This window comes from Solanum tuberosum, unplaced genomic scaffold (assembly GCF_000226075.1).
Source record: "Solanum tuberosum cultivar DM 1-3 516 R44 unplaced genomic scaffold, SolTub_3.0 scf00458, whole genome shotgun sequence".
Lineage (NCBI taxonomy): Eukaryota > Viridiplantae > Streptophyta > Magnoliopsida > Solanales > Solanaceae > Solanum > Solanum tuberosum.
Genome location: NW_006239378.1, coordinates 401,974 through 422,356, shown reverse-complemented (window position 1 = coordinate 422,356; position 20,383 = coordinate 401,974). Strand labels below are relative to the sequence as shown.

Genomic DNA, 20,383 nt, shown 5'->3' with positions numbered 1-20,383 from the left:
CTTTTAATTTATAATTATTTTTCAAAAAAAGAAAGAAGAAATAATAGACAACAATATTTAGTGCGGCGTCAAACGATGGCGAACATGTACGAAGCAATTCCTATTAAATAGAATGCATTATAAATGTTGGGAAATTGTTGACATTATTAGTGTGGGGTTGACCAGCAAGAAATTGGATTGAAAAATTGTTGCTGTTAACATGGGTTTTCTATAATTATTGTGAAACTTTTTGGGGAAAATTGTATGAAATAGCAAAGTATTAATTTAAATTAAATGTTGTAGCCATAGTTTAATTTATTTGTAATTCGCAGCAAATATCCTATTTTTTTGCCATCTAGTTCGGTATACATTTAGCCATTTTCGGTATACAATTACCCATTCGGTATACAAATGTATAAAATGCGTTTGTGTTTGTATAAAGTGAGAGAAAAATGTATATACAAATACAAATATATTTATTTTTGTTCTATACACTTTTAATTATACAAATTCTCTTTTGTCTTTCTCTCTTTCTCGCTTTATACAAATACATATTATATAAATTACAATGTATAATTTGTGTTGTATAAAGCGAGAGAGAGATTTGCATATAGATTTTAACATATAGACTTACAAAGAACACGTACATATACAAATTACAGCTATATGTACATATACAATGGACATGCAAGCCTAACAAAAAACACGTATACATATATAAATAATATCTACTATACAAATGCAATTATCATAATTAAATACGAACATGACTGTATACATATGCACATATAGAAAAAACTGAAACGTTTTATATACAAATTATCCAATTGTATAAATAAATTTATACAAAACTGAACAATTTGTATATAAATTGGATGAATCTAGCGAATTATACAAGTCAAAAGCTTCAGTGCAAACATAAAATTTGCTATGAAGCGCAATTATGCAAATTATAGCTATAACATACAAATATGATTTTTATATTTGCTAAACCTAAAATAGAAAAAACTGAAACGTTTTATATACAAATTATCCAATTGTATAAATAAATTTATACAAAACTGAACAATTTGTATATAAATTGGATGAATCTAGCGAATTATACAAGTCAAAAGCTTCAGTGCAAACATAAAATTTGCTATGAAGCGCAATTATGCAAACTATAGTTATAACATATAAATATGATTTTTATGTTTGCTATATATGTGAAAGTTTCTAAAAAATGGTCAACTATTAGGTAATTATTACAATAATTATAGGATAATTATGAGATAATAATTAGGACATGATGATAGGTAGGATTGAATTGTTGAGTTTCAGTTTTGTATATAATATTTCATAATTGCGGTTCTTGATATAGCTTAGTTTTGTATAAGTTTGTTCTTTGGTAGTTATAATTTTGTTGTACGATATTATATTATAATTCAAATATTGATATATTGGTATATATAATTAAATATTAGGTGTATTATCATATTATATGAATATCATTAGATTTATGATATTTGAGGAATTGAGACTTAACCTCAGATTTTAAATTTAGGAAATATAAGATTTGACCTATTAATTGAAATCAAGATTCATGCTTGATTATAAATTTAGACTCGTCTATGGACTCGTTTACTTACAAATAATGCATATTTGATAGATTAGGAACGTGCGAAAGCTTTACGAAAGGGAACGGTGAAATCTTGAGGATTGGTGTGTTCAACCTTTGAGGTATGTTAAGACTTTCAGACTTTGTTGATAGACGTTTTTTTCTAATTAAAGATTAAAAATGAAATAGATAATAGATAAGGACGAAAGATGGGGATCTTGTACCAATAGTGTGACGGACATTGGTATGAGTATAAGCGTTATCAAATGAAAAGTTTATTACTATAACATGATGAATTGTAATCCGAGAATGCCAAAGCATGTGGGCATTAACTGATGTATTATTCATGACTTGATTTCCTTTATGTGGTTGTGCTTATTATTGAACCCATATATTTGTGCTAATTGAGATTATTATATGTCATACCGACATTTGATTGGTTGAGATGCATCATCTCCTATTTTGTTGATATTATATTGTGCATATGTATTGAGATGAGATTGAGTATGAGCAAGGGTCTGACAAATGGAGATCCTCTGTGTTGAGATCGTTTTGTGATTATGAGTTAGGCATGTGGAGATCCTCTGTGTTGGAGATGATTTGATTTTATGATAGTGCGTTAAGGTCGTCTGCACAGGCACGTGGAAATGCACCATTGATCACAAACTCTCAAAGAATTTACGAGAAGTATTTGTATATACGATTAAGAGATCACATGGCATTTTGATGCATATCATCTCATGGTTTTGCATTACATCTCATCATATAGTTTATTCTTGTTTGATTGTGTGCTTCATTGAGGTTTGGGCATTACGTGACATTTGATTATCCCTTTTTGGTGAAAGTTGACTAATAAGTACAATGTAGACTTGTAATATTACAGAATGATTTCTTATATACTCCTGTCATTACTTCTTTGTTATCGGTCTATGAGACATACTGAGTACACGTTGTTTCATACTTATACTACACCTTTTGTACTCTTTTGTGGTGCAAATTTCATTTCGAATCCAAGCGCATCTCGTGGAACTTTTCGAGTCAGAGCTTAAGTATCTTTGAGTTGTGGTGAGCTGCTTGGCTATTCGTGGCCCATACCTTCCTCCATTTTTTTATTATTATTCAGACTAGATATTCTTACGTCTAGACTTATCATTTTAGTTTCAGATTTTCATCGCATTTTAGAAGCTCTTGTATTTATGACATCAATCAATTCTTAGGTCGATCCTTAATAGTTCACTGTTGGCGGAAGCCAATGTCCCGGGGTCTCGTATTTTTGCAATCCGCATTTCATACTTATAAAATACTTAATAAAACTATTGAATGAGTTTACTTATCGATTGGAAACACAAGTGTCATTAAGATTAAAATTTTCTAAGCGATCATATTAAAGATAAAACTAGAACTATTATTTTTTGTACTTGACTATATATTTCAAATATTTTCACTTTGTTTGAAATTTAGAGAGTTAAAATTGAGGATTGAGTTATATATAATTATACTTATTGCGGAAAATATTTAAATGTATTTAAATAGAATTTCAAAAATAAAAAAGAGTTAAAAATAATATAAAAGCAAATTTTCACTTTAAGCTAAATTTTAAAAAGTTCATGACAAATACTAATTTTTAAATAAATTTTTTTATAAATATAATTTTTACAACCAAGCCGGCTTTTAGTGGCGGGTTAAGAAAACGAAAGGGTACACAACTTTTCTAGAAGATTAATTACAATGTGAGAATGATGAAAGGGACTAGATATTTGACCAGGACGAAGTTAGTGATTCATATGTGATTGTTCGAATTCAGTAGATTTTATTCAAATAATAAATTAATTAAATATATATAAATATTAAATTTAAAATTTAATTATGATTATTTAAATTTATTATTATAAAATTTAAAGATATCAAAGTGAAAACGAATCGCACAATCAGACTATGAGGAACCTTTACGAACATAGATTAATCCTGATAGAAGTATATATATGAAAATCCTTACTATCCGGTCCGTCCGGGTCCGCCTTCCACATGGGTAATCCAATGGATCAATTCAGCGATCTTTCATAACTATGCCAGGGTAATCTATATATGACCTTAATCTGACTGTTCAAACTATCTTCATGATAGCAACATACACCAGTTATTATAGTAACTTAGTATGCTACAGCTCAACACAAACAGTTTAACCCATCATTTGGGTCTAATACATAAAAAGAAATAAATAAAATAAGAAAAGTACCTTAAGATGAACTCCCAGCAGATCAACCAAATTGCAAACTTTTATTCAATTACTTAGAAAATTTTACAAAAGACTTATTTAGAGTACAAGAGAGAGAGGGGGTTCTAAAACCTGCCTCTAACTACACACATTTCTTCTTCTTATATAGATATGAGAGGAACCTTTAAAAGTTAAAAATTACAAAAAGGTACTGATCCACACTTTTTCAATGGCCATTAATAAAACGATAAGGCCGACACACCCATATGACCTTGCATTATTTTACTAGCCGACATTACTTTTGGCTTCCACTAATATTACTTTATAAAAGTATTTTGGCCTTATTACATGTGGCCGACAACTCTATTAGAGTATTTCATTACGCTATCTGTGGGGTTTTCATTCTTTATTTTTCCCTTTGACAACGATGCTGGTGCTAGAAGATTCTTTTATCTGTTGTTGATATTTTTGTAAAAGAGTCTAATATCGATCTCTTCATCAGCATCTTGTCCCTCTCCAGCTATGCAATTATCATCATCATCATTTGTATGGCTGGCTGATGCCATGGAGATATCATCCTTGATTTCAATATCAAGATTTCTCATTAAATCTTTTTTCACTTCTTCCATATTCAAAGATATGGCTTCTGATTTCAAAATCAAACCTTTCTTCATTTGAAGTTTTCTTGTGATCTTCTTAAATGGACTCAGATCCTCTATCACCTGTGGTTCTGAAGTAGCAATATCATAATATGTGCTAATTTTTCCATTTATTGAATCAAGAATTTCTTGACCATGAACCTTTCCTTCCTGGTCCTTCTGTAATAGTTTACTCCAGAACTTGGTATAAAATGTCCTTTGTAAACATGGGAATCCATCGGAAGTGGTATTAACTTCCACCGACTATTTCATGATTCATGGAATAGAAAATTCAATAAAGAAATACATTATTGACATTCCTTCAAAGAATATATTATCATCTAGTAAATTTATAATTTTTGGGAGATATCTACCCATTCTGAATATAATTTTTTATATGACTCATGTAATATTTTCACTGAAGGACCATATAATGTCCACCATTTGCAGAACCAATTCGGAATATACTTCCAAATATATTACCGCATATCTTGATAAACCATGAATGCTTCTTATTAGCATTTTCATATAACATTGCTTTATTAAAGCCATCAATGTAATCCCAGTAGTTATATTTTACTGCGACGTTTTGTTCAGGAAATGGATTTAATCCATTTTCTTCAAAGGGCTGATACCCTATTCTTCAGGTGCTAAGATCTTTTTAATAATCATCTTAGAAAAGTTATAAAACTTTTTTGTGTTTGCTGGATAGAAGTGTTGAAATTCACATGACCTTGTGGCAGAGAGTATTATCTCATAATCCATTCTGTATTTATACACAGTAGTAATATAACATACTGTATCCTGATATCTGGACATTACATGCCATGGTTCATTTTTCCATCTTAGGTCACTGTTTTCAAGTAGAAGTATAACTTCTCTTTTGTCATTCAAATCAAATACTTCTATGTTTTCATCATCCAAGAGGATGGTGGATTATTATTCGATTCCTTCTTGGATTTCATAAAATCCATGAATTCTTTGTACATTGGATGGTTTATATCAACACCACTTGTTCCACTTGTTGAACTGCTGCTATTAGCTGCTATCAATTTCTTATTTCCATGTTGGACGAGGATATGGCCTCTTCTTCCTGAATTACTTCTTCCCCTTCCTCCTCTTTTCCTTGGAGAGGGACCTGATGGTCTTAAGCTCATCCTGTCAAAGAAAAACAATTTAGATTAATCTAAATATTCTCGAGTGAGAAAATCTGGAGGACTGTTATCTTCCCCTTTTTTATACTGTATTTCAAAATCAAAAGGAGCCAACAAAGCTTGTCATCTAGCAAACATCTGTTTAGAAACATCATGCTTACAGTCTTTGTTAAACATAAACTTAGCTGTTTGGCAATCAGTCTGAATTTTTGGTTATAAAGACCGCCTTGAAATTTAAGAACACATTTCACTATAGCCAGTATTTCTTTAGCTACAGTGGCATAATTCTTCTGGGCTGTGTTCCATTTGCCAAGATAAAATTGTACAATATAATGTCGTTTATTATCAGGACAATATTGTGTTACGATACCACCATATCCTATATTTGAAGCATCAGTTTCTACCATTTTTTCCCAATTTGGATTGGCCAAAGTGAGACAAGGAAGGTTTTTAACCTTCTCTTTAATCCTTTTAACTGCTTCCGTATGGTAATTTGACCAAGCCTTAGGATTATTTTTCAACCTGTCATAAAAAACAGTTGAGTCTTTTGCTAAATCCTTTATAAAAGGAGCAACATAATTAAGACTTCCAAGAAACCTCTGTAATTGTGTCTTGTTAGTAATAATATCAGGAAATTTAGAAGCAAATTCAATACTTCTATTGATAGGACTAATATTTCCTCTTTCAATATTATGACCAAGGAATCTGGCATTTGTTTTAAACAATGCTATCTTAGGTTGAGATCAAACTAAACCATTTTGAGTAATAATCTTTTTAAATAAATCAAGATGTTTAAAATGAGTTTCCACATTTTTGGAGAATACTAAGATATCATCTATATAAACAATTATAAAATTGCTATAAGGTATAAAAATATCATTCATTTTTTGGAATTCTGATGGAGCATTTTTTAAACCAAAAGGCATAACGTTCAATTCAAATTGTCCCATTGGCACATTGAAAGCAGTTTTGAACCTATCTGAATTTTCCAATAACATGATTTCAGATCAAACTTAGAGAATATATAGTAGCATCATAAACTCTATCCAATAAGTCTTTCTTATTAGTAATTGGATACATGATCCATCGTAAAGTTTTATTAAGCGGTTTGTAATTTATTACCAATCTTGGCGCTCCTCTTTCTTGCTCAGCAAGTTTATTAACATAGAACACCGTACAAGACCATGGTGACTTAGACTACCTTATAAGTCCTTTCTGAAGCAAGGAACTGATTTCCTTTTTGCACAACTCTAAATATTCTGAGTTCATTTGACATGGCCTAGCCTTAGTAGGAATATTAATCTCATCAAAGTTATCTTCATATGAAAGACTAACTACATGCTTCTTCCTGTTCCAGAAAGTATTAGGATGATCTCCACAAATATCAAGAGAGAATTGACTATTTAAAATATTATTTTTTTCCTGTAATTTAGGATTTTGTAAAATATGATCAACTTCTATACTATTGATTTCTTGTTTTATAAAACTAACTGGATTATTTTTTAAAATCAATTTTGCAGTCAGATCATTTATCATTCTAGTAAAAGGTTTTGTAACAAACTCAAGTATGAAAGGGTTGTTATTCCAAGTTCCAATAATTTTATTATTATCCCAATGAGTAAGAGGGAAAATATCATTTATAAAAGGGACACCCAAAATAATTTGGTTGGTGATATTTTTTACTAAAACAAAGCTTTGAGGAACACAACTCTTTCCTTTACAAATAAAAGTTTTTGGTAATTTAAATTCAATATTCATTTTGCTACCATTAGCAGAACGAAGACTATGAGTAGTTTTATGAAAATATCTTGAAGGTATAAGTCCTTCTTGAATACAGTTTAAATCAATAGCACTGTCAATAAGAGCTATAAATTCTCTTTTATAAATATAGTCTATAAGCAAAGTGATTTTTGTATAAAACTTCTGAGAAGTAAAAGCTTTAAGACTATGCAAAAAATCTGTTTTATTATTTTTCATAAAATCAAGACTATTGTTTTCTCCTCCAAGAGAAGATGACGAATCAGAGGCATTACCCAAATCCTGGAGACTTTGAATAGCATCAAGTCTTGCCTCAATAGCGACATTCTTTTCTTTAAGACGAACAATGTCTTCTTTGAGATTACTAATCTCATCCTTCAAATCACTAATAGTAGTAGGAGAACTTATAATCTTTCTCCTTTCTAGTAGAAGATTTTTAACCTCTGCCATGGTATATGAACCTTCTTTGGTTGGGATTTCCTTAGGAGTATGATCCTTAACTAGAGTATTATTACTGATTTTATCAATAAGCTGAGCTCTTATCTCTGGATCATTAATAATGCTTTGTAAAAGTTCTAGTACTTTGTCATTATCAATGACATTCAGACTTAATTCCTTAAATTGAGAATAGATCTTATAAAGATCATCCTCTTCTTCATCCTTTTCACACTGTAAACCTTGTTGACAAGGTGAACATTCATCCTCTGAAGTTATATAATCTTCTTGTTGAAGGGCCTTAAGATCTTCACTTGTTGAGGACTCATCACTGCTACTATCTTCTGATTCTGATCTTCCTAAATCAGAATTAAGAATAATCTTATAAAGAGAATTTTTTATGCTATCACTTACATCAAGGCTTTTAATCTTTTCCTTGACTTTGCAATCTTTTGCATAATGACCAAATCTTCCACATTTGTGGCAAGTATCCGACTTCTTATAATTATGGAGATACTTTTTCTTTCTCTTAGAAGCGTCTCATTTACCTTCTTCAGCTCTTCTAAGCTTCTTTTCTATTTTCTTTTTCTTTCATTTTTCATAATCCTTTTTGGAAGATTTATTTTTCTTAGGAGTATATTCCTTGTCCTTAGACTTTTGTTTAGGAATATCAAATGCGAATTGTTCACAAAATTCTCTTAATTATTGTTTTTCATTTAAGCGATGTCGCTTCATCTATTGGTTTAACTTTATCTCATTGCATAAGCAAAGTCCTTCCTGTACGCAGGCACTTATAAGTTTTCCATAGGTATAATCCTCATAATTATACTTGTATTGTTTCCTCTTAAAGACTTTCTTACTCTTTCAGCAAAAAGAGTAGGTAACCCATCTATAAATTTTGATTTCCAATGAGTGCTATTACACTCAGGTAACTCCATTACTCTACATAAGAAAACATCCTTGTAGTACCTAAATGATGTAAGGGTCTTACACCTAAGGTTTTGTAACAGAGTCCTAATAGTCTCACTATTATCTGACCATCTTTCGGAGAAGCGTTCTATAATATTCAGGACCAATGTATAAACTGCGTTCTGAGTATACTGTTCTCCTTCTTGTTGAACTGCTTGGAGAATCTTGTCCCTTTGATCTTGATTGAGATAGTTATCCCACCATCCTTTCAATTGACCTGTAAACCCTGCAGTGATCATATCAGCAATAGTCTTATCACTATTTTTATTAATCTTACAGATAGTGCTGTACATCAACATTTGACGAGCAGTTGTATAGATTTGCCTATCTGTATACCCGTCTATGTTCCATTCATAGATTTCCTTTCCATTATAACTATTAGTTATAATATGTTCATGTTCCTCCAACAAAGCATCTTGAGGAGTAGGTCTAGGGTAGTAATACATCCTTTGGACTGGTTTCCTAGCATAGTTTTCTGAGATCTTATTAATACCATCAAAAAATTCCTTCTTATGACTAGTTTCTCCTTCAGATAAGTCTCTAGCATTAATAGGCTGGAGACTACCACCTTTGAATTTCTTTGCCAAGAAATCCTCAAGATCTGAATAATCTTTAATCTTGAAATTATCAATAACTGGTGGGGGTTGTAGACTACTATGAGCCATCTTTTCCTTACCTTTCATCTTGGTAGGTAACAAAGAGATTAGTTTATCAACTTTATCATGCAAAGAAACAATATGTTCACCCAATATGCTCATATAAATGTTTGCATAGTTATTCTGCTTAATCATGGCATTGACATGACTAGTAGTAACTAAAGCAGTATCATTTTCAAACAATTTTGAAAAAGCATTAAAGTTAACAACCTTATCATTTCTATTAATATGAAAAGACTGTTGCGGAGGAAAAATTGATTTAGTAATTTCTCCATTGCTTAGAGTAAAATCTTTCTCTAACATAGAAATATAGTTATGAACATGCTTGCACATAAATCAAGGAACAAAAGCAACTAATCGATTTATTTCTGAGTCCATAATATCTTTATAAAATTCTTCATGAAAATCATATTGTTCTTTTTTATTAAAATTTTTGAAGAACCATTTTCTGAAAAGTTTCCATTTCTTTCGCTGAAAATCTTTAGCGATTCTGTCTCTTGCCGGTGAACCCGGACTAAAATCAATTTGTTTGTCAGACATCATAAAACAAATTTCATGTCGTCAATCCATCTGGAAAATTCATTTCAAATTCAGTTATATCTAAATCTGAGCTAGCCCTGGAAATAGGTCGAGCAATGTTATCTTTATCAATTTTTATATTATAACTTTCTCTAATTTGAGAAGTAGAAGCACGAGAAGGAGCTTGCACAATATAATCAATATTAGAAATGTAAGAGGAATTAGATCTAGTCATTCTAGAAGATATGCTACGATTCTCAATTCTATCATGCACATCAGAAATATCAGAAAATTTAATTTTAACAGTTCCATCATTCAACTGTTCAATTTCAGAAATCTCCGAATTAATATTATTTCTGGGTTGAGTAGCACTTTCAATAACCCATTCTTGTGGAAAATCAATTTCTTCCCACTTGATAGGTCTTCTAGTGACTACTTTAGATTTATCAAAATTAGTTTCTATCAAAATAGTCTCATTTTTGAAATCAATCATTTTGCACATAGGATTTAAAGTATGCAAAAGTTTATAATAAATTCTATAACAAATAAAAACAACTTCAATTCCAGGTATATAATCATAACCATGATGTTTAACATTTAACATGAGCGAACTTAATGAGTTCTCATCCTGCAAGGAAATCTGCAAGTTAGGATAAACATTAAAATAAACTGGTCCATAAGCTAGACGAGTTTGTATAGTTCCTATAAGAGATTTCTTCCAGTTATAATTTCTACCATCACGTAAAACTGCTATAAAGCTTTCAAGAAGTCCACGTAAAGTAAGGGGCTTAAAGGCCACTTGTACTAAACCAATATGCATAAAACGGTAAATATCCCTATAAGGGGCTAAATCATTTTCAGATAATAATTTAAAAGTCTGATTATCACTATCAATAGTGATAGTTTCTCCCGTGGTTTTAACCACCTGTTTGAGACCAAGCTTCTCGAAAGTACCCATATGATATATGATTATAGGTGATATTCTAGGAATAGTCCAATTATTAAGTAGATCTAAGGGCTGAGGTATATCATACTCTTTTTTCCTACTGTGTTGAACTATAACACCTATAGTTACTATAATTCCATGGCTCTGATACCAAAGTGAAAACGGATCGCACAATCAGACTATGAGGAACCTTTACGAACATAGATTAATCTTGGCAAAAGTATATGAAAATCCTTACTATCCGGGTCCTTTCGGGTCCACCCTCCACATGGATAATCCAACGGGTAATACAATAAATCAATGCAGCGATTTTTCATAACTATGCCTGGGTAATCTATTTATGACCTTAATCTGACTGTTCAAACTATCTTCATGATAGCAACATACACCAGTTATTATAGTAACTTAGTATGCTACAACTCAACACAAATAGTTTATCCCATCATTTGGGTCTAATACATAAAAAGAAGTAAATAAAATAAGAAAAGTACCTTAAGACAAACTCCCAGCAGATCAACCAAATTGCAAACTTTTATTCAATTACTTAGAAAATTTTACAAAGAAAATTATTTAGAGTACAAGAGAGAGAGGGGGTTCTAAAATCTGCCTCTAACTACACACATTTCCTCTCCTTATATAGATATGAGAGGAATCTTTAAAAGTTAAAAATTACAAAAAGGTACTGGCCCACACTTTTTCAATGGCCATTAATAAAACGATAAGGCCGACACACCCATATGACCTTGCATTATTTTACTAGCCGACATTACTTTCGACTTCCGCTAATATTACTTTATAAAAGTATTTTGGCTTTATTACATGTGGCCGACAACTCTATTAGAGTATTTCATTACGCTATCTGTGGGGTTTTCATTCTTTATTTTTCCCTTTGACAACGATGCTGGTGCTAGAAGATTCTTTTATCTGTTGTTGATATTTTTGTAAAAGAGTCTAATATCGATCTCTTCATCAGCATCTTGTCCCTCTCCAGCTATGCAATTATCATGGAGATACATCCTTGATTTCAATATCAAGATTTCTCATTAAATATTTTTTCACTTCTTCCATATTCAAAGCTATGGCTTCTGATTTCAAAATCAGACCTTTCTTCATTTGAAGTTTTCTTGTGATCTTCTTAAATGGACTCAGATCCTCTATCACCTGTGGTTCTGAAGTAGCAATATCATAATATGTGCTAATTTTCCATTTATTGAATCAAGAATTTCTTGACCATGAACCTTTCCTTCCTGGTCCTTCTGTAATAGTTTACTCCAGAACTTGGTATAAAATGTCCTTTGTAAACATGGGAATCCATCGGAAGTGGTATTAACTTCTACCGACCATTTCATGATCCATGGAATAGAAAATTCAATAAAGAAATACATTATTGACATTCCTTCAAAGAATATATTATCATCTAGTAAACTTATAATTTTTGGGGAGATATCTGCCCATTCTGAATATAATTTTTTATATGACTCAGGTAATATTTTCACTGAAGGACCATATAATGTCCACCGTTTGCAGAACCAATTCGGAATATACTTCCAAATATATTACAACATATCTTGATAAACCATGAATGCTTCTTATTAGCATTTTCATATAACATTGCTTTATTAAAGCCATCAATGTAATCCAATAGTTATATTTTACTGCGACTTTTTGTTCAGGATGGATATAATCCATTTCCTTCAAAGGGCTCATACCCCATTCTTCAGGTGCTAAGATCTTTTTAATAATCATCTTAGAAAAGTTATAATCTTTTTTTGTGTTTGGTGGGTAGAAGTGTTGAAATTCACATGATCCTATGGCAGAGAGTATTATCTCATAATACATTTTGTATTTATACACAGTAGTAGTATAACATATTGTATCCAGATATCTGGACATTACCTGCCATGATTCATTTTTCCATCTTAGGTCACCGTTTTCAAGTAGAAGTATAACTTCTCTTTTGTCATTCAAATCAAATACTTCTATGTTTTCATCATCCATGAGAATGGTGGAATATGTTGGTGGATTATTATCTGATTCCTTCTTGGATCTCATAAAATCCATGAATTCTTCGTACATTGGGTGGTTTATATCAACACCATTTGTTCCACTTGTTGAACTGCGGCTATTAATTGCTATCATATTTAAATTTATTATTATAAAATTTAAAATTCATAAAATTAAAATTCTAATTTCTTTTCTGAATTTGACGGTTTGACCATGTTCTTATCTTCAATCATGTCCTTAAACTAGTTTTAATATTTTCTTCAATTTGTACATGGCTTATATTTTGTTTCTTTTTATTGACTGTAAGTTTTAAAAATAAGGTATCCTTTTCTTAAAATTGTTAAATAAGAAGAAGGAAAAAGCCATTTAAAATAAAATAGTGAAATTAAATATTTTAATGTTCCTATTGTGTACCAGATTTTACACCACATGAAGAACATAATTTCTTATTACTACTTATACAACTGAAACGAAGAAAATGATTGTTTCAGTTTTTTGTATGTATATTTTTTTTTTTTATACAAATGACATAAAACTAAAAATCAACTTTATAAAAGATTACAAATTAAACCATTGTCTCTGTGTATATTATAGTGTTCCATTTTATTTTTTAAAATAAAAAAAATTGGAACTTGTTGGCAAAAATAACTCATAAATTTTTTTTGGAATTTGTGTGGTTATAAATCATTTCATTAATGATAAAATGAAAAGTTTAAAGTTAAATAATTATTAAATATAGAAAAATGTCATTTTTTTAAGATTGGTTATAAAAAAGATAAACCATATAAATTAAAGGGAGAGAAAATAGCATTTAATCCACTTGTTAGAGTAAAAACAATAGAGCATATAAAGTCACGTCTCTATATCAACGACTGCCTTTCATTGACGGTTAACTCCTACTCCATATTAACTGAATTGTGAGTGAATGCATTTTTATTTAAAAAATATTTAAAAACATAATTTAAATTATGATTTTCACTATTGTTTTTTGTGAAATTATAAAATATAACTTTATAAGTAATGTAATTTATCTCCTAGAAAGTATAAATTTTCAATAAATGAAAGGGCAAATATGGAAAATAATTTAAACATCGATCTTAAACTTTGAACAATTCAATTATTTTGAACAATGAAAAAATTCTCAAAAATTAAGTTAATATGGAATAGATGAAATACTATAATATAAAAACTTTATTATACGAGGAGCACTTGTTATATTTAAATATGACATACTTCTTAACAAAACAATAATTGATACGATTATTTTAGTATACTATAAATAATTATTAATTGATATTTAGGTATTAGATCTTAAACAATGATTTAGGGAATATATGAAAAAAATCACATTTTCTTAATATATCAGATGTGACAAATAATAAAAATGAAGCTATCAACGTAAAGGAATATTAATGAACCTATTGGTATACTAAAGCTTTATAAATAGCAAGGGATTCATGTCCTAATTACTTGCATTGAAGACACAATTTGTTAGTTTTAAAGAGAGCCAAGTACTAGCAAGGAAATTAGTAGGTATATTCCGATTTTCTTTTAATAATTCAGTTTTGCATCGAAGTAGCTTGCTATATGTATATTTTGCTAATAAAAAGTGACTAGTAAGTGTGGAATATGTTTCCAATTATCTTTTTTTAACTTGAAAACAAACATTACTTTCTTCCAAATTTTACAATCTTTACGCCCAAACATGCACTAACAAAAACTTATTTTTCTAGAAAACATTTTCCTTCCTGTTGGCCATTATAAGTTAGTCTTTTGAGCTCCTTAATTATCAAATAACACCTATTTGATCAATTTTTTTCTCTCTTCATCTAGTAACTTGAAAGAAGAAGAAAAATGGTTGGATTTGGTGGTGAGATGGAGATTACACGTCGATGTGCCAATCATCATCCTTCTGTTTGGGGAGACCATTTTCTTGCCTATGCTAATCTCTTGGTAATTAATTACTTTATGTTGTGAATATTCTTCATGATTTTTAACAAATCATATTATAAACAAATATTGACATTTACTTGTGTAGGGAACCAATGAATGGGAAGAGAAGGAACATGAAGACCAAAAAAGGAGGAGTGAGAAAAATGCTAGTGATGGCTCCTTCCAAATCTTTGCAAAAACTTGAACTTATAAACACAATCCAATTGCTTGGAGTGGCATACCATTTTGAACATTATATTGAGCAATCATTGAGTGAAATCTTTAATGATTATGAAGAATGGATTGGTGAATTTGGTGAAAGTGACCTTCATGCTGTTGCTCTAAGCTTTCGATTACTTAGGCAACAAGGTTATTATGTCTCATCGGGTACGTACCCCCCCCCCCCCAAACATATATTAACTAGACATTATGCGATGAGTTTTTAAGTTGTTGGTGAAAAAATATTTGCATAATCAGGTCACTTATATGTTTTTGAGCAGATGCTTTTAGGAAATTCATTAACGAGCAAGGAAATTACAAGGAAGCACTGACCAGCAACGTACAAGGATTATTAAGCTTGTACGAGGCAGCGCAATTCAGAGTACATGATGAAGAAATTCTGGATGAAGCAATTAATTTCACCACTACTCATTTGAAGCTAATTTTGCCTAATTTGAGCGATCCCCTTGCGACTCAAGTCAGTAACGCACTGAAATTTCCAATCAACAATATTATAGTGAGGGTAGGAACGAGGAAATACATATCATTTTACCAAGAAGATGAATCACACAATGAAATGTTACTAAATTTTGCTAAATTGGACTTCAACATCTTACAAAGGCTGCACAAAAAGGAGCTATGTGATATCACAAGGTAATTGACAAGTTACACATTCACTATTTTAATCATATCAACCAATTTAACTTATATAGTTTCCTGTATAATTAAATCTTGCAAATATAATTTCCTCTTTACATTTTAGGTGGTGGAAAGAATCAGAAATCGCGCAGGCACTACCTTTTGCAAGAGATAGAGTGGTTGAATTATACTTTTGGAGTTTAGGTGTATACTTTGTGCCTCAATATAGTGTTGCAAGGAAAATATTAACCAAAGTGTTGTGCTTCTGTTCTATTATGGATGACACTTACGATACCTATGGTACACTTGATGAACTTACTCTCCTCACAACGGCAATTGAAAGGTTTAAATTCTTTTCTCACGTCAATCAATAGCTTATTACAACACTTTTAAAAATAATTAGCTAGGTGGAGAAAAAAAAATGAACCATTAATTCACTACTATAAGCAATTTTGCAAATATATATGTGTAGGTGGGACATTGATGCTTCAGAACAATTACCGCCATATATGAAACTCTCCTACCGTGCTCTTCTACAAGTTTACAATGAAACAGAGAGAGAATTGGAAAATCTTGGAAATAAGACATTCCGAGTCAAATATTCCATAAATGAGGTAATTAAGAATTATTACTGATTGATGAAAATATAGTCAGAGAGGGAGTCGGAATTTAAAGTTTGTTACTTTTTTCAGATGAAAAAGTTGTTGAAGGCTTACTTCCAAGAGGCCAAATGGTATCATGCGAAGGATGTGCCAACAATGGAACAGTATATAAAGAATGGAATTCCATCTAGTACTTACCTATTGCTTGCCACTACTTCTTGGTTAGGCATGGGAGATGCAGCAACTAAGGACGCGTTTGATTGGATATCGAATGAACCTTCGAGTCAAATAGCTTCGTGTATCATTGCAAGATTACTGAATGATCTCGTAACACATGAGGTATTATATTGTACGCGTAAATAATAACTCAAGGATTAATAGGAAGCTAAGTGTGACATACAAATTGAATATGAAGTAATATTTCTTATTATTTTAACTTGTTTGTCTAATTATATTATGGATACAGATAGAGGTGGAAAGAGGAGATGTAGCTTCGGGTATCGAATGTTACATGAATGAGCATGGTGCAACAACAGAAGAAGCTTACATGGAGATAAGGAAAATAATAGAGATTAATTGGAAGGATTTGAATAGAGGATGTCTAAAACCTACAACAGTACCAAGAGTTTTGCTTATGCCAGTGCTCAATCTTACGAGGGTGGCAGAGTTTTTTTATAAAGATGAGGATGCTTATACTTTTTCGAAAAATAACTTGAAAGATGTCATCTCTATGGTGCTAATTGATCCTATTGAAGCATGAGAGAACCTTAAATGAAAGAACTAGTACTGCATGAACAACATCTAACACATTTTGATGTTGCTTCTTTCTTGTGCTGAGTTCTAGCTAGCTAGAGTTGTCTATGTTTTATTTATTTACTTTGTTATGGTTGTCAATTGATATATGGATTGCTTTGATACAGTGAATACAGACTACAATATATATAACATCACCTAGCATTATATATAGATTAGTCTTCCTCTTTTTATCAGCTGCTGCTTTTTCATTCAATTTTCCGTTCTCTTTTGCAATGCCTTCTTGCTCTGAATGCTTGTCATCATCCCCTTCAGCATTCTGCTGGTCACTGCTCTCAATGGAATCAGCATCTTGTATTTCTTCGGACTGAGCTGACGCTTTTGCAGCAGACTTGGAATTGCTCATCTTTTTCAACTGGAAAAAAAAGGGGCACGTGGGGCAAAATATTCTCAGCTGAAACAAACTTGCAGCAACTTCAAAGAAGATGGTTTATAATCTTTCATAAGTTTTTACATCCGTCAGTCCCAATTAATTTTTGAATCCCTTTAACCGTAACCATTTCTTTAATCTTTTATGAAGTAAGAAAATCATAATCATTTCAATTTCCACAAGCTTCATAAAAAGATGAAATGTTTGCTTGGCATGATTATAAGATCTGCATACAAACACTTGGGAGGGTACCCTTTATTATAAGATTCATAAGAAATATAAGTTTAAAAAGATACCTCATCAACCATAACGGAGCAGGTAGAATACACTATGTATCCACCTGATTTTGAGTTGGCATCGACCATGTCAATTGCTGCAAGTATCAGTTCCTGCAAATGAAAATTGACCATGAAACAGGTTTCTCAGAGGTGAGTAAGCGACATCAATATGTGATACATGGATTATAAGATAAGCATAAACATTATATAAGACACATCAGGATAAGATGTTCATTCAATACAACCGATTTTTGAGAACCAACAAAAAAACTGAAGAAATTTCACTAGAGAAAGCAAACAGATTAGCAGCACAAGTTAACATAAATTACTTTGAGTAAGAATGATGTACAATTGTACATGAGCGCATAGTAAAATAGAACAGAAGCACCCAGTATATTTGGTTCACTGCATTAGAAATTAGCAGTGCAAGAAATGGAAAAACTAAGAATTCTTTTTAAGGAAATGGAGATAATGGATATTGACACCAGGGGAGAAAAATGTTTTTAAAATTCATTCACCCATAGGTATCTAGAAACTATGGATGCATTATGGAGAAAATGGATTACTTCACAAAAATAGAACACGGTGTTTCACATAAACTACTTTGGGTAAGAACAATGAACATGAGCGCATAGTAAAATAGAACGAAAGCACCCAGTATATTTTGGTTCACTGCATTAGAAATAAGCAGTGCAAGAAATGTAAAAACAAAGATATTTTTCAAGGAAATGAAGATAATGGATACTAACACCAGGGGAGAAAAATGTATTGAAAAATCATTCAACCATACGTATTCCAGAAATTATGGATGAATTATGGAGAAAATGGATTTCTTCACAAAAATACAACATGATCGACTGTAAATGAATACATACCACTATTTTTCATCAGTGCATCAACATAAGTTGTTTTGCCTCCAGGAGCAGCACTGCACCATTTACAAGTTTTCCCACTTTAGAAGAACAGAAGTTACCAAAAAAAATCCACTTTTCTGCTTACTGAGCTAATAACTAAAAAGTTCACAGAAATTGTTTTAGCTTCCTCTCACAAGAAAGATACTAAAAATAGATTAGTTAAACCTAAGACTGACAAAGCTATATCCAACGCAAAGATGCTGATTTAAAGAAAGTAGAAATTACAACTGAGAGGAACAGAAGATGCTTTATTTCTCTCAATTAGTTTTTTCCTATACTATCTAAATATGCACCGTACAACTCTTTCAGCGATCAAGCTTTTTAATTTCTTACCGATACATTTAAGATTATGAAAGGGCAATAAATCAAAAAAGATCTGGATTAAAAACATATTGGATGGTGAAAAATTCAATGATAGACAATTGAAGCAAACATTTGTTAGACAAAATTATTTACTTACGCCATATCAACAATACGTTCATTCTCTTGAGGGGCAAGGGCCATTACAGGCAGAAATGAACTCGCACTTTGGAGCTGTAAGCAAGTTATTTATTAGAAATAAGCATTACAGTTGCGTACTAAGAGCAAAGACATCATTTAAAGTGTAATGTCAGGATACCATATAGTGACCAGCCATATACTCAGGAGTTGCACCAACTGGAAATTGAGAATCATATACAACTAGTCCAACCTACAAAATAAACAATGCATAAGCTGAAATAAGTAATGATACATATAAAAATAAGAAATAACAAATCCAAATTGATACTTAAATAATGGGTCAACCCAAACAAAACACAGAGGCTTAGTGGATCCAAATTGACCATTTGCTTAGTGGATCCAAATTGACACCTCTGTTAAGAAGAACACCTGCTAAATCCCGTCTGCGAGTCTGAAATCCGGTTGACGCAATAACTATGAGTCAACCATTAGAGCAACAAAAGGTAAAGATAGAAAAGAGGCAGAGAAACCATGACCTTTAAAGTGTTTGTCCACATAGAAATTGGCCGGGGCTTTTCAAATGCTTCAATAAGTTCAATCAACTCAACAGGGGGAACAGCTGCAGTAAGGTCACATATCAAGAAATCCAGATTTAAATGAAAGTGCAACTTGAAAAGGCAAAAGGTGCAGATTCTAGACTACTTTGACTTAGAATTACCTCCACTAACGATTCAATGAGAAAATCATTGTATGAACCCAAGTCCCTTTTAAGTTGATCAACATAATCCTTACCTGTCACATCTTCTTGCCTCAATGACTTGAAATTTGAAAGCACCCGAACAACTGCATTTATTTTATTATATGTGAATGAGAAACTTACTTCCTCCGAAGAAAGATAATTCAGAAAGAGAAGATGAAGGAAAAGAAACTCACTCTCTTTTATCCTCCTTTGGAGATTAGAGAGATCCGGGGGTCTATTTGTTTCTTCTTCGAGCTCCTAAAGTTAAAATGACATATTTAGTGTAACGACCCGTTTGATCGTTTTGAGTACTAAAGCTTTTTATTTCATAAGACTCTTTCGATAGATTCTAAATGAGTATTTGGACTATTCGTAACTACAATATGGAATTAGTGGGGTAGTTTTAATAATTAATTTAGTTGGTGGTTAAAGAAGATAACATTAAAAGTAGTTAGATTTAATATTTATTTGTTCATAATTAGTTACCCTAGATAATTAAAAAGACTAAACGAGAGAAACACCCTGCGGCATCAACCAGTAGCGACTGCCATCCAGGTAATGCTTCA

At 31.3% G+C, this 20,383-nt stretch overlaps 1 protein-coding gene and 1 pseudogene across 2 annotated transcripts in view; one reads left to right on the top strand and one right to left on the bottom strand.

Annotated features, from left to right (window-relative positions):
* Nucleotides 1-14,329: 14,329 nt before the first annotated feature.
* LOC102599454 ((-)-germacrene D synthase-like) lies at nt 14,330-17,183 on the top strand (annotated as a pseudogene).
* Nucleotides 17,184-18,633: 1,450 nt separating this feature from the next.
* LOC102592987 (25S rRNA (cytosine-C(5))-methyltransferase nop2-like) overlaps nt 18,634-20,383 on the bottom strand; it is an 8,083-nt gene continuing 6,333 nt past the window's right edge. The window contains exons 1-7 of one of the 2 annotated variants that reach the window (XR_368609.2): nt 20,012-20,076; nt 19,797-19,921; nt 19,615-19,697; nt 19,424-19,529; nt 19,257-19,328; nt 19,098-19,171; nt 18,634-18,651 (exon numbers count right to left, since the gene is read on the bottom strand). Coding sequence is in view for 1 of the 2 variants with exons in the window: in XM_015303605.1 (XP_015159091.1) it covers nt 19,443-19,529; nt 19,615-19,697; nt 19,871-19,921; nt 20,012-20,076 (286 nt within the window). In the remaining variant the exon portion in view is untranslated. The other variant, XM_015303605.1, reaches the window with a different exon arrangement.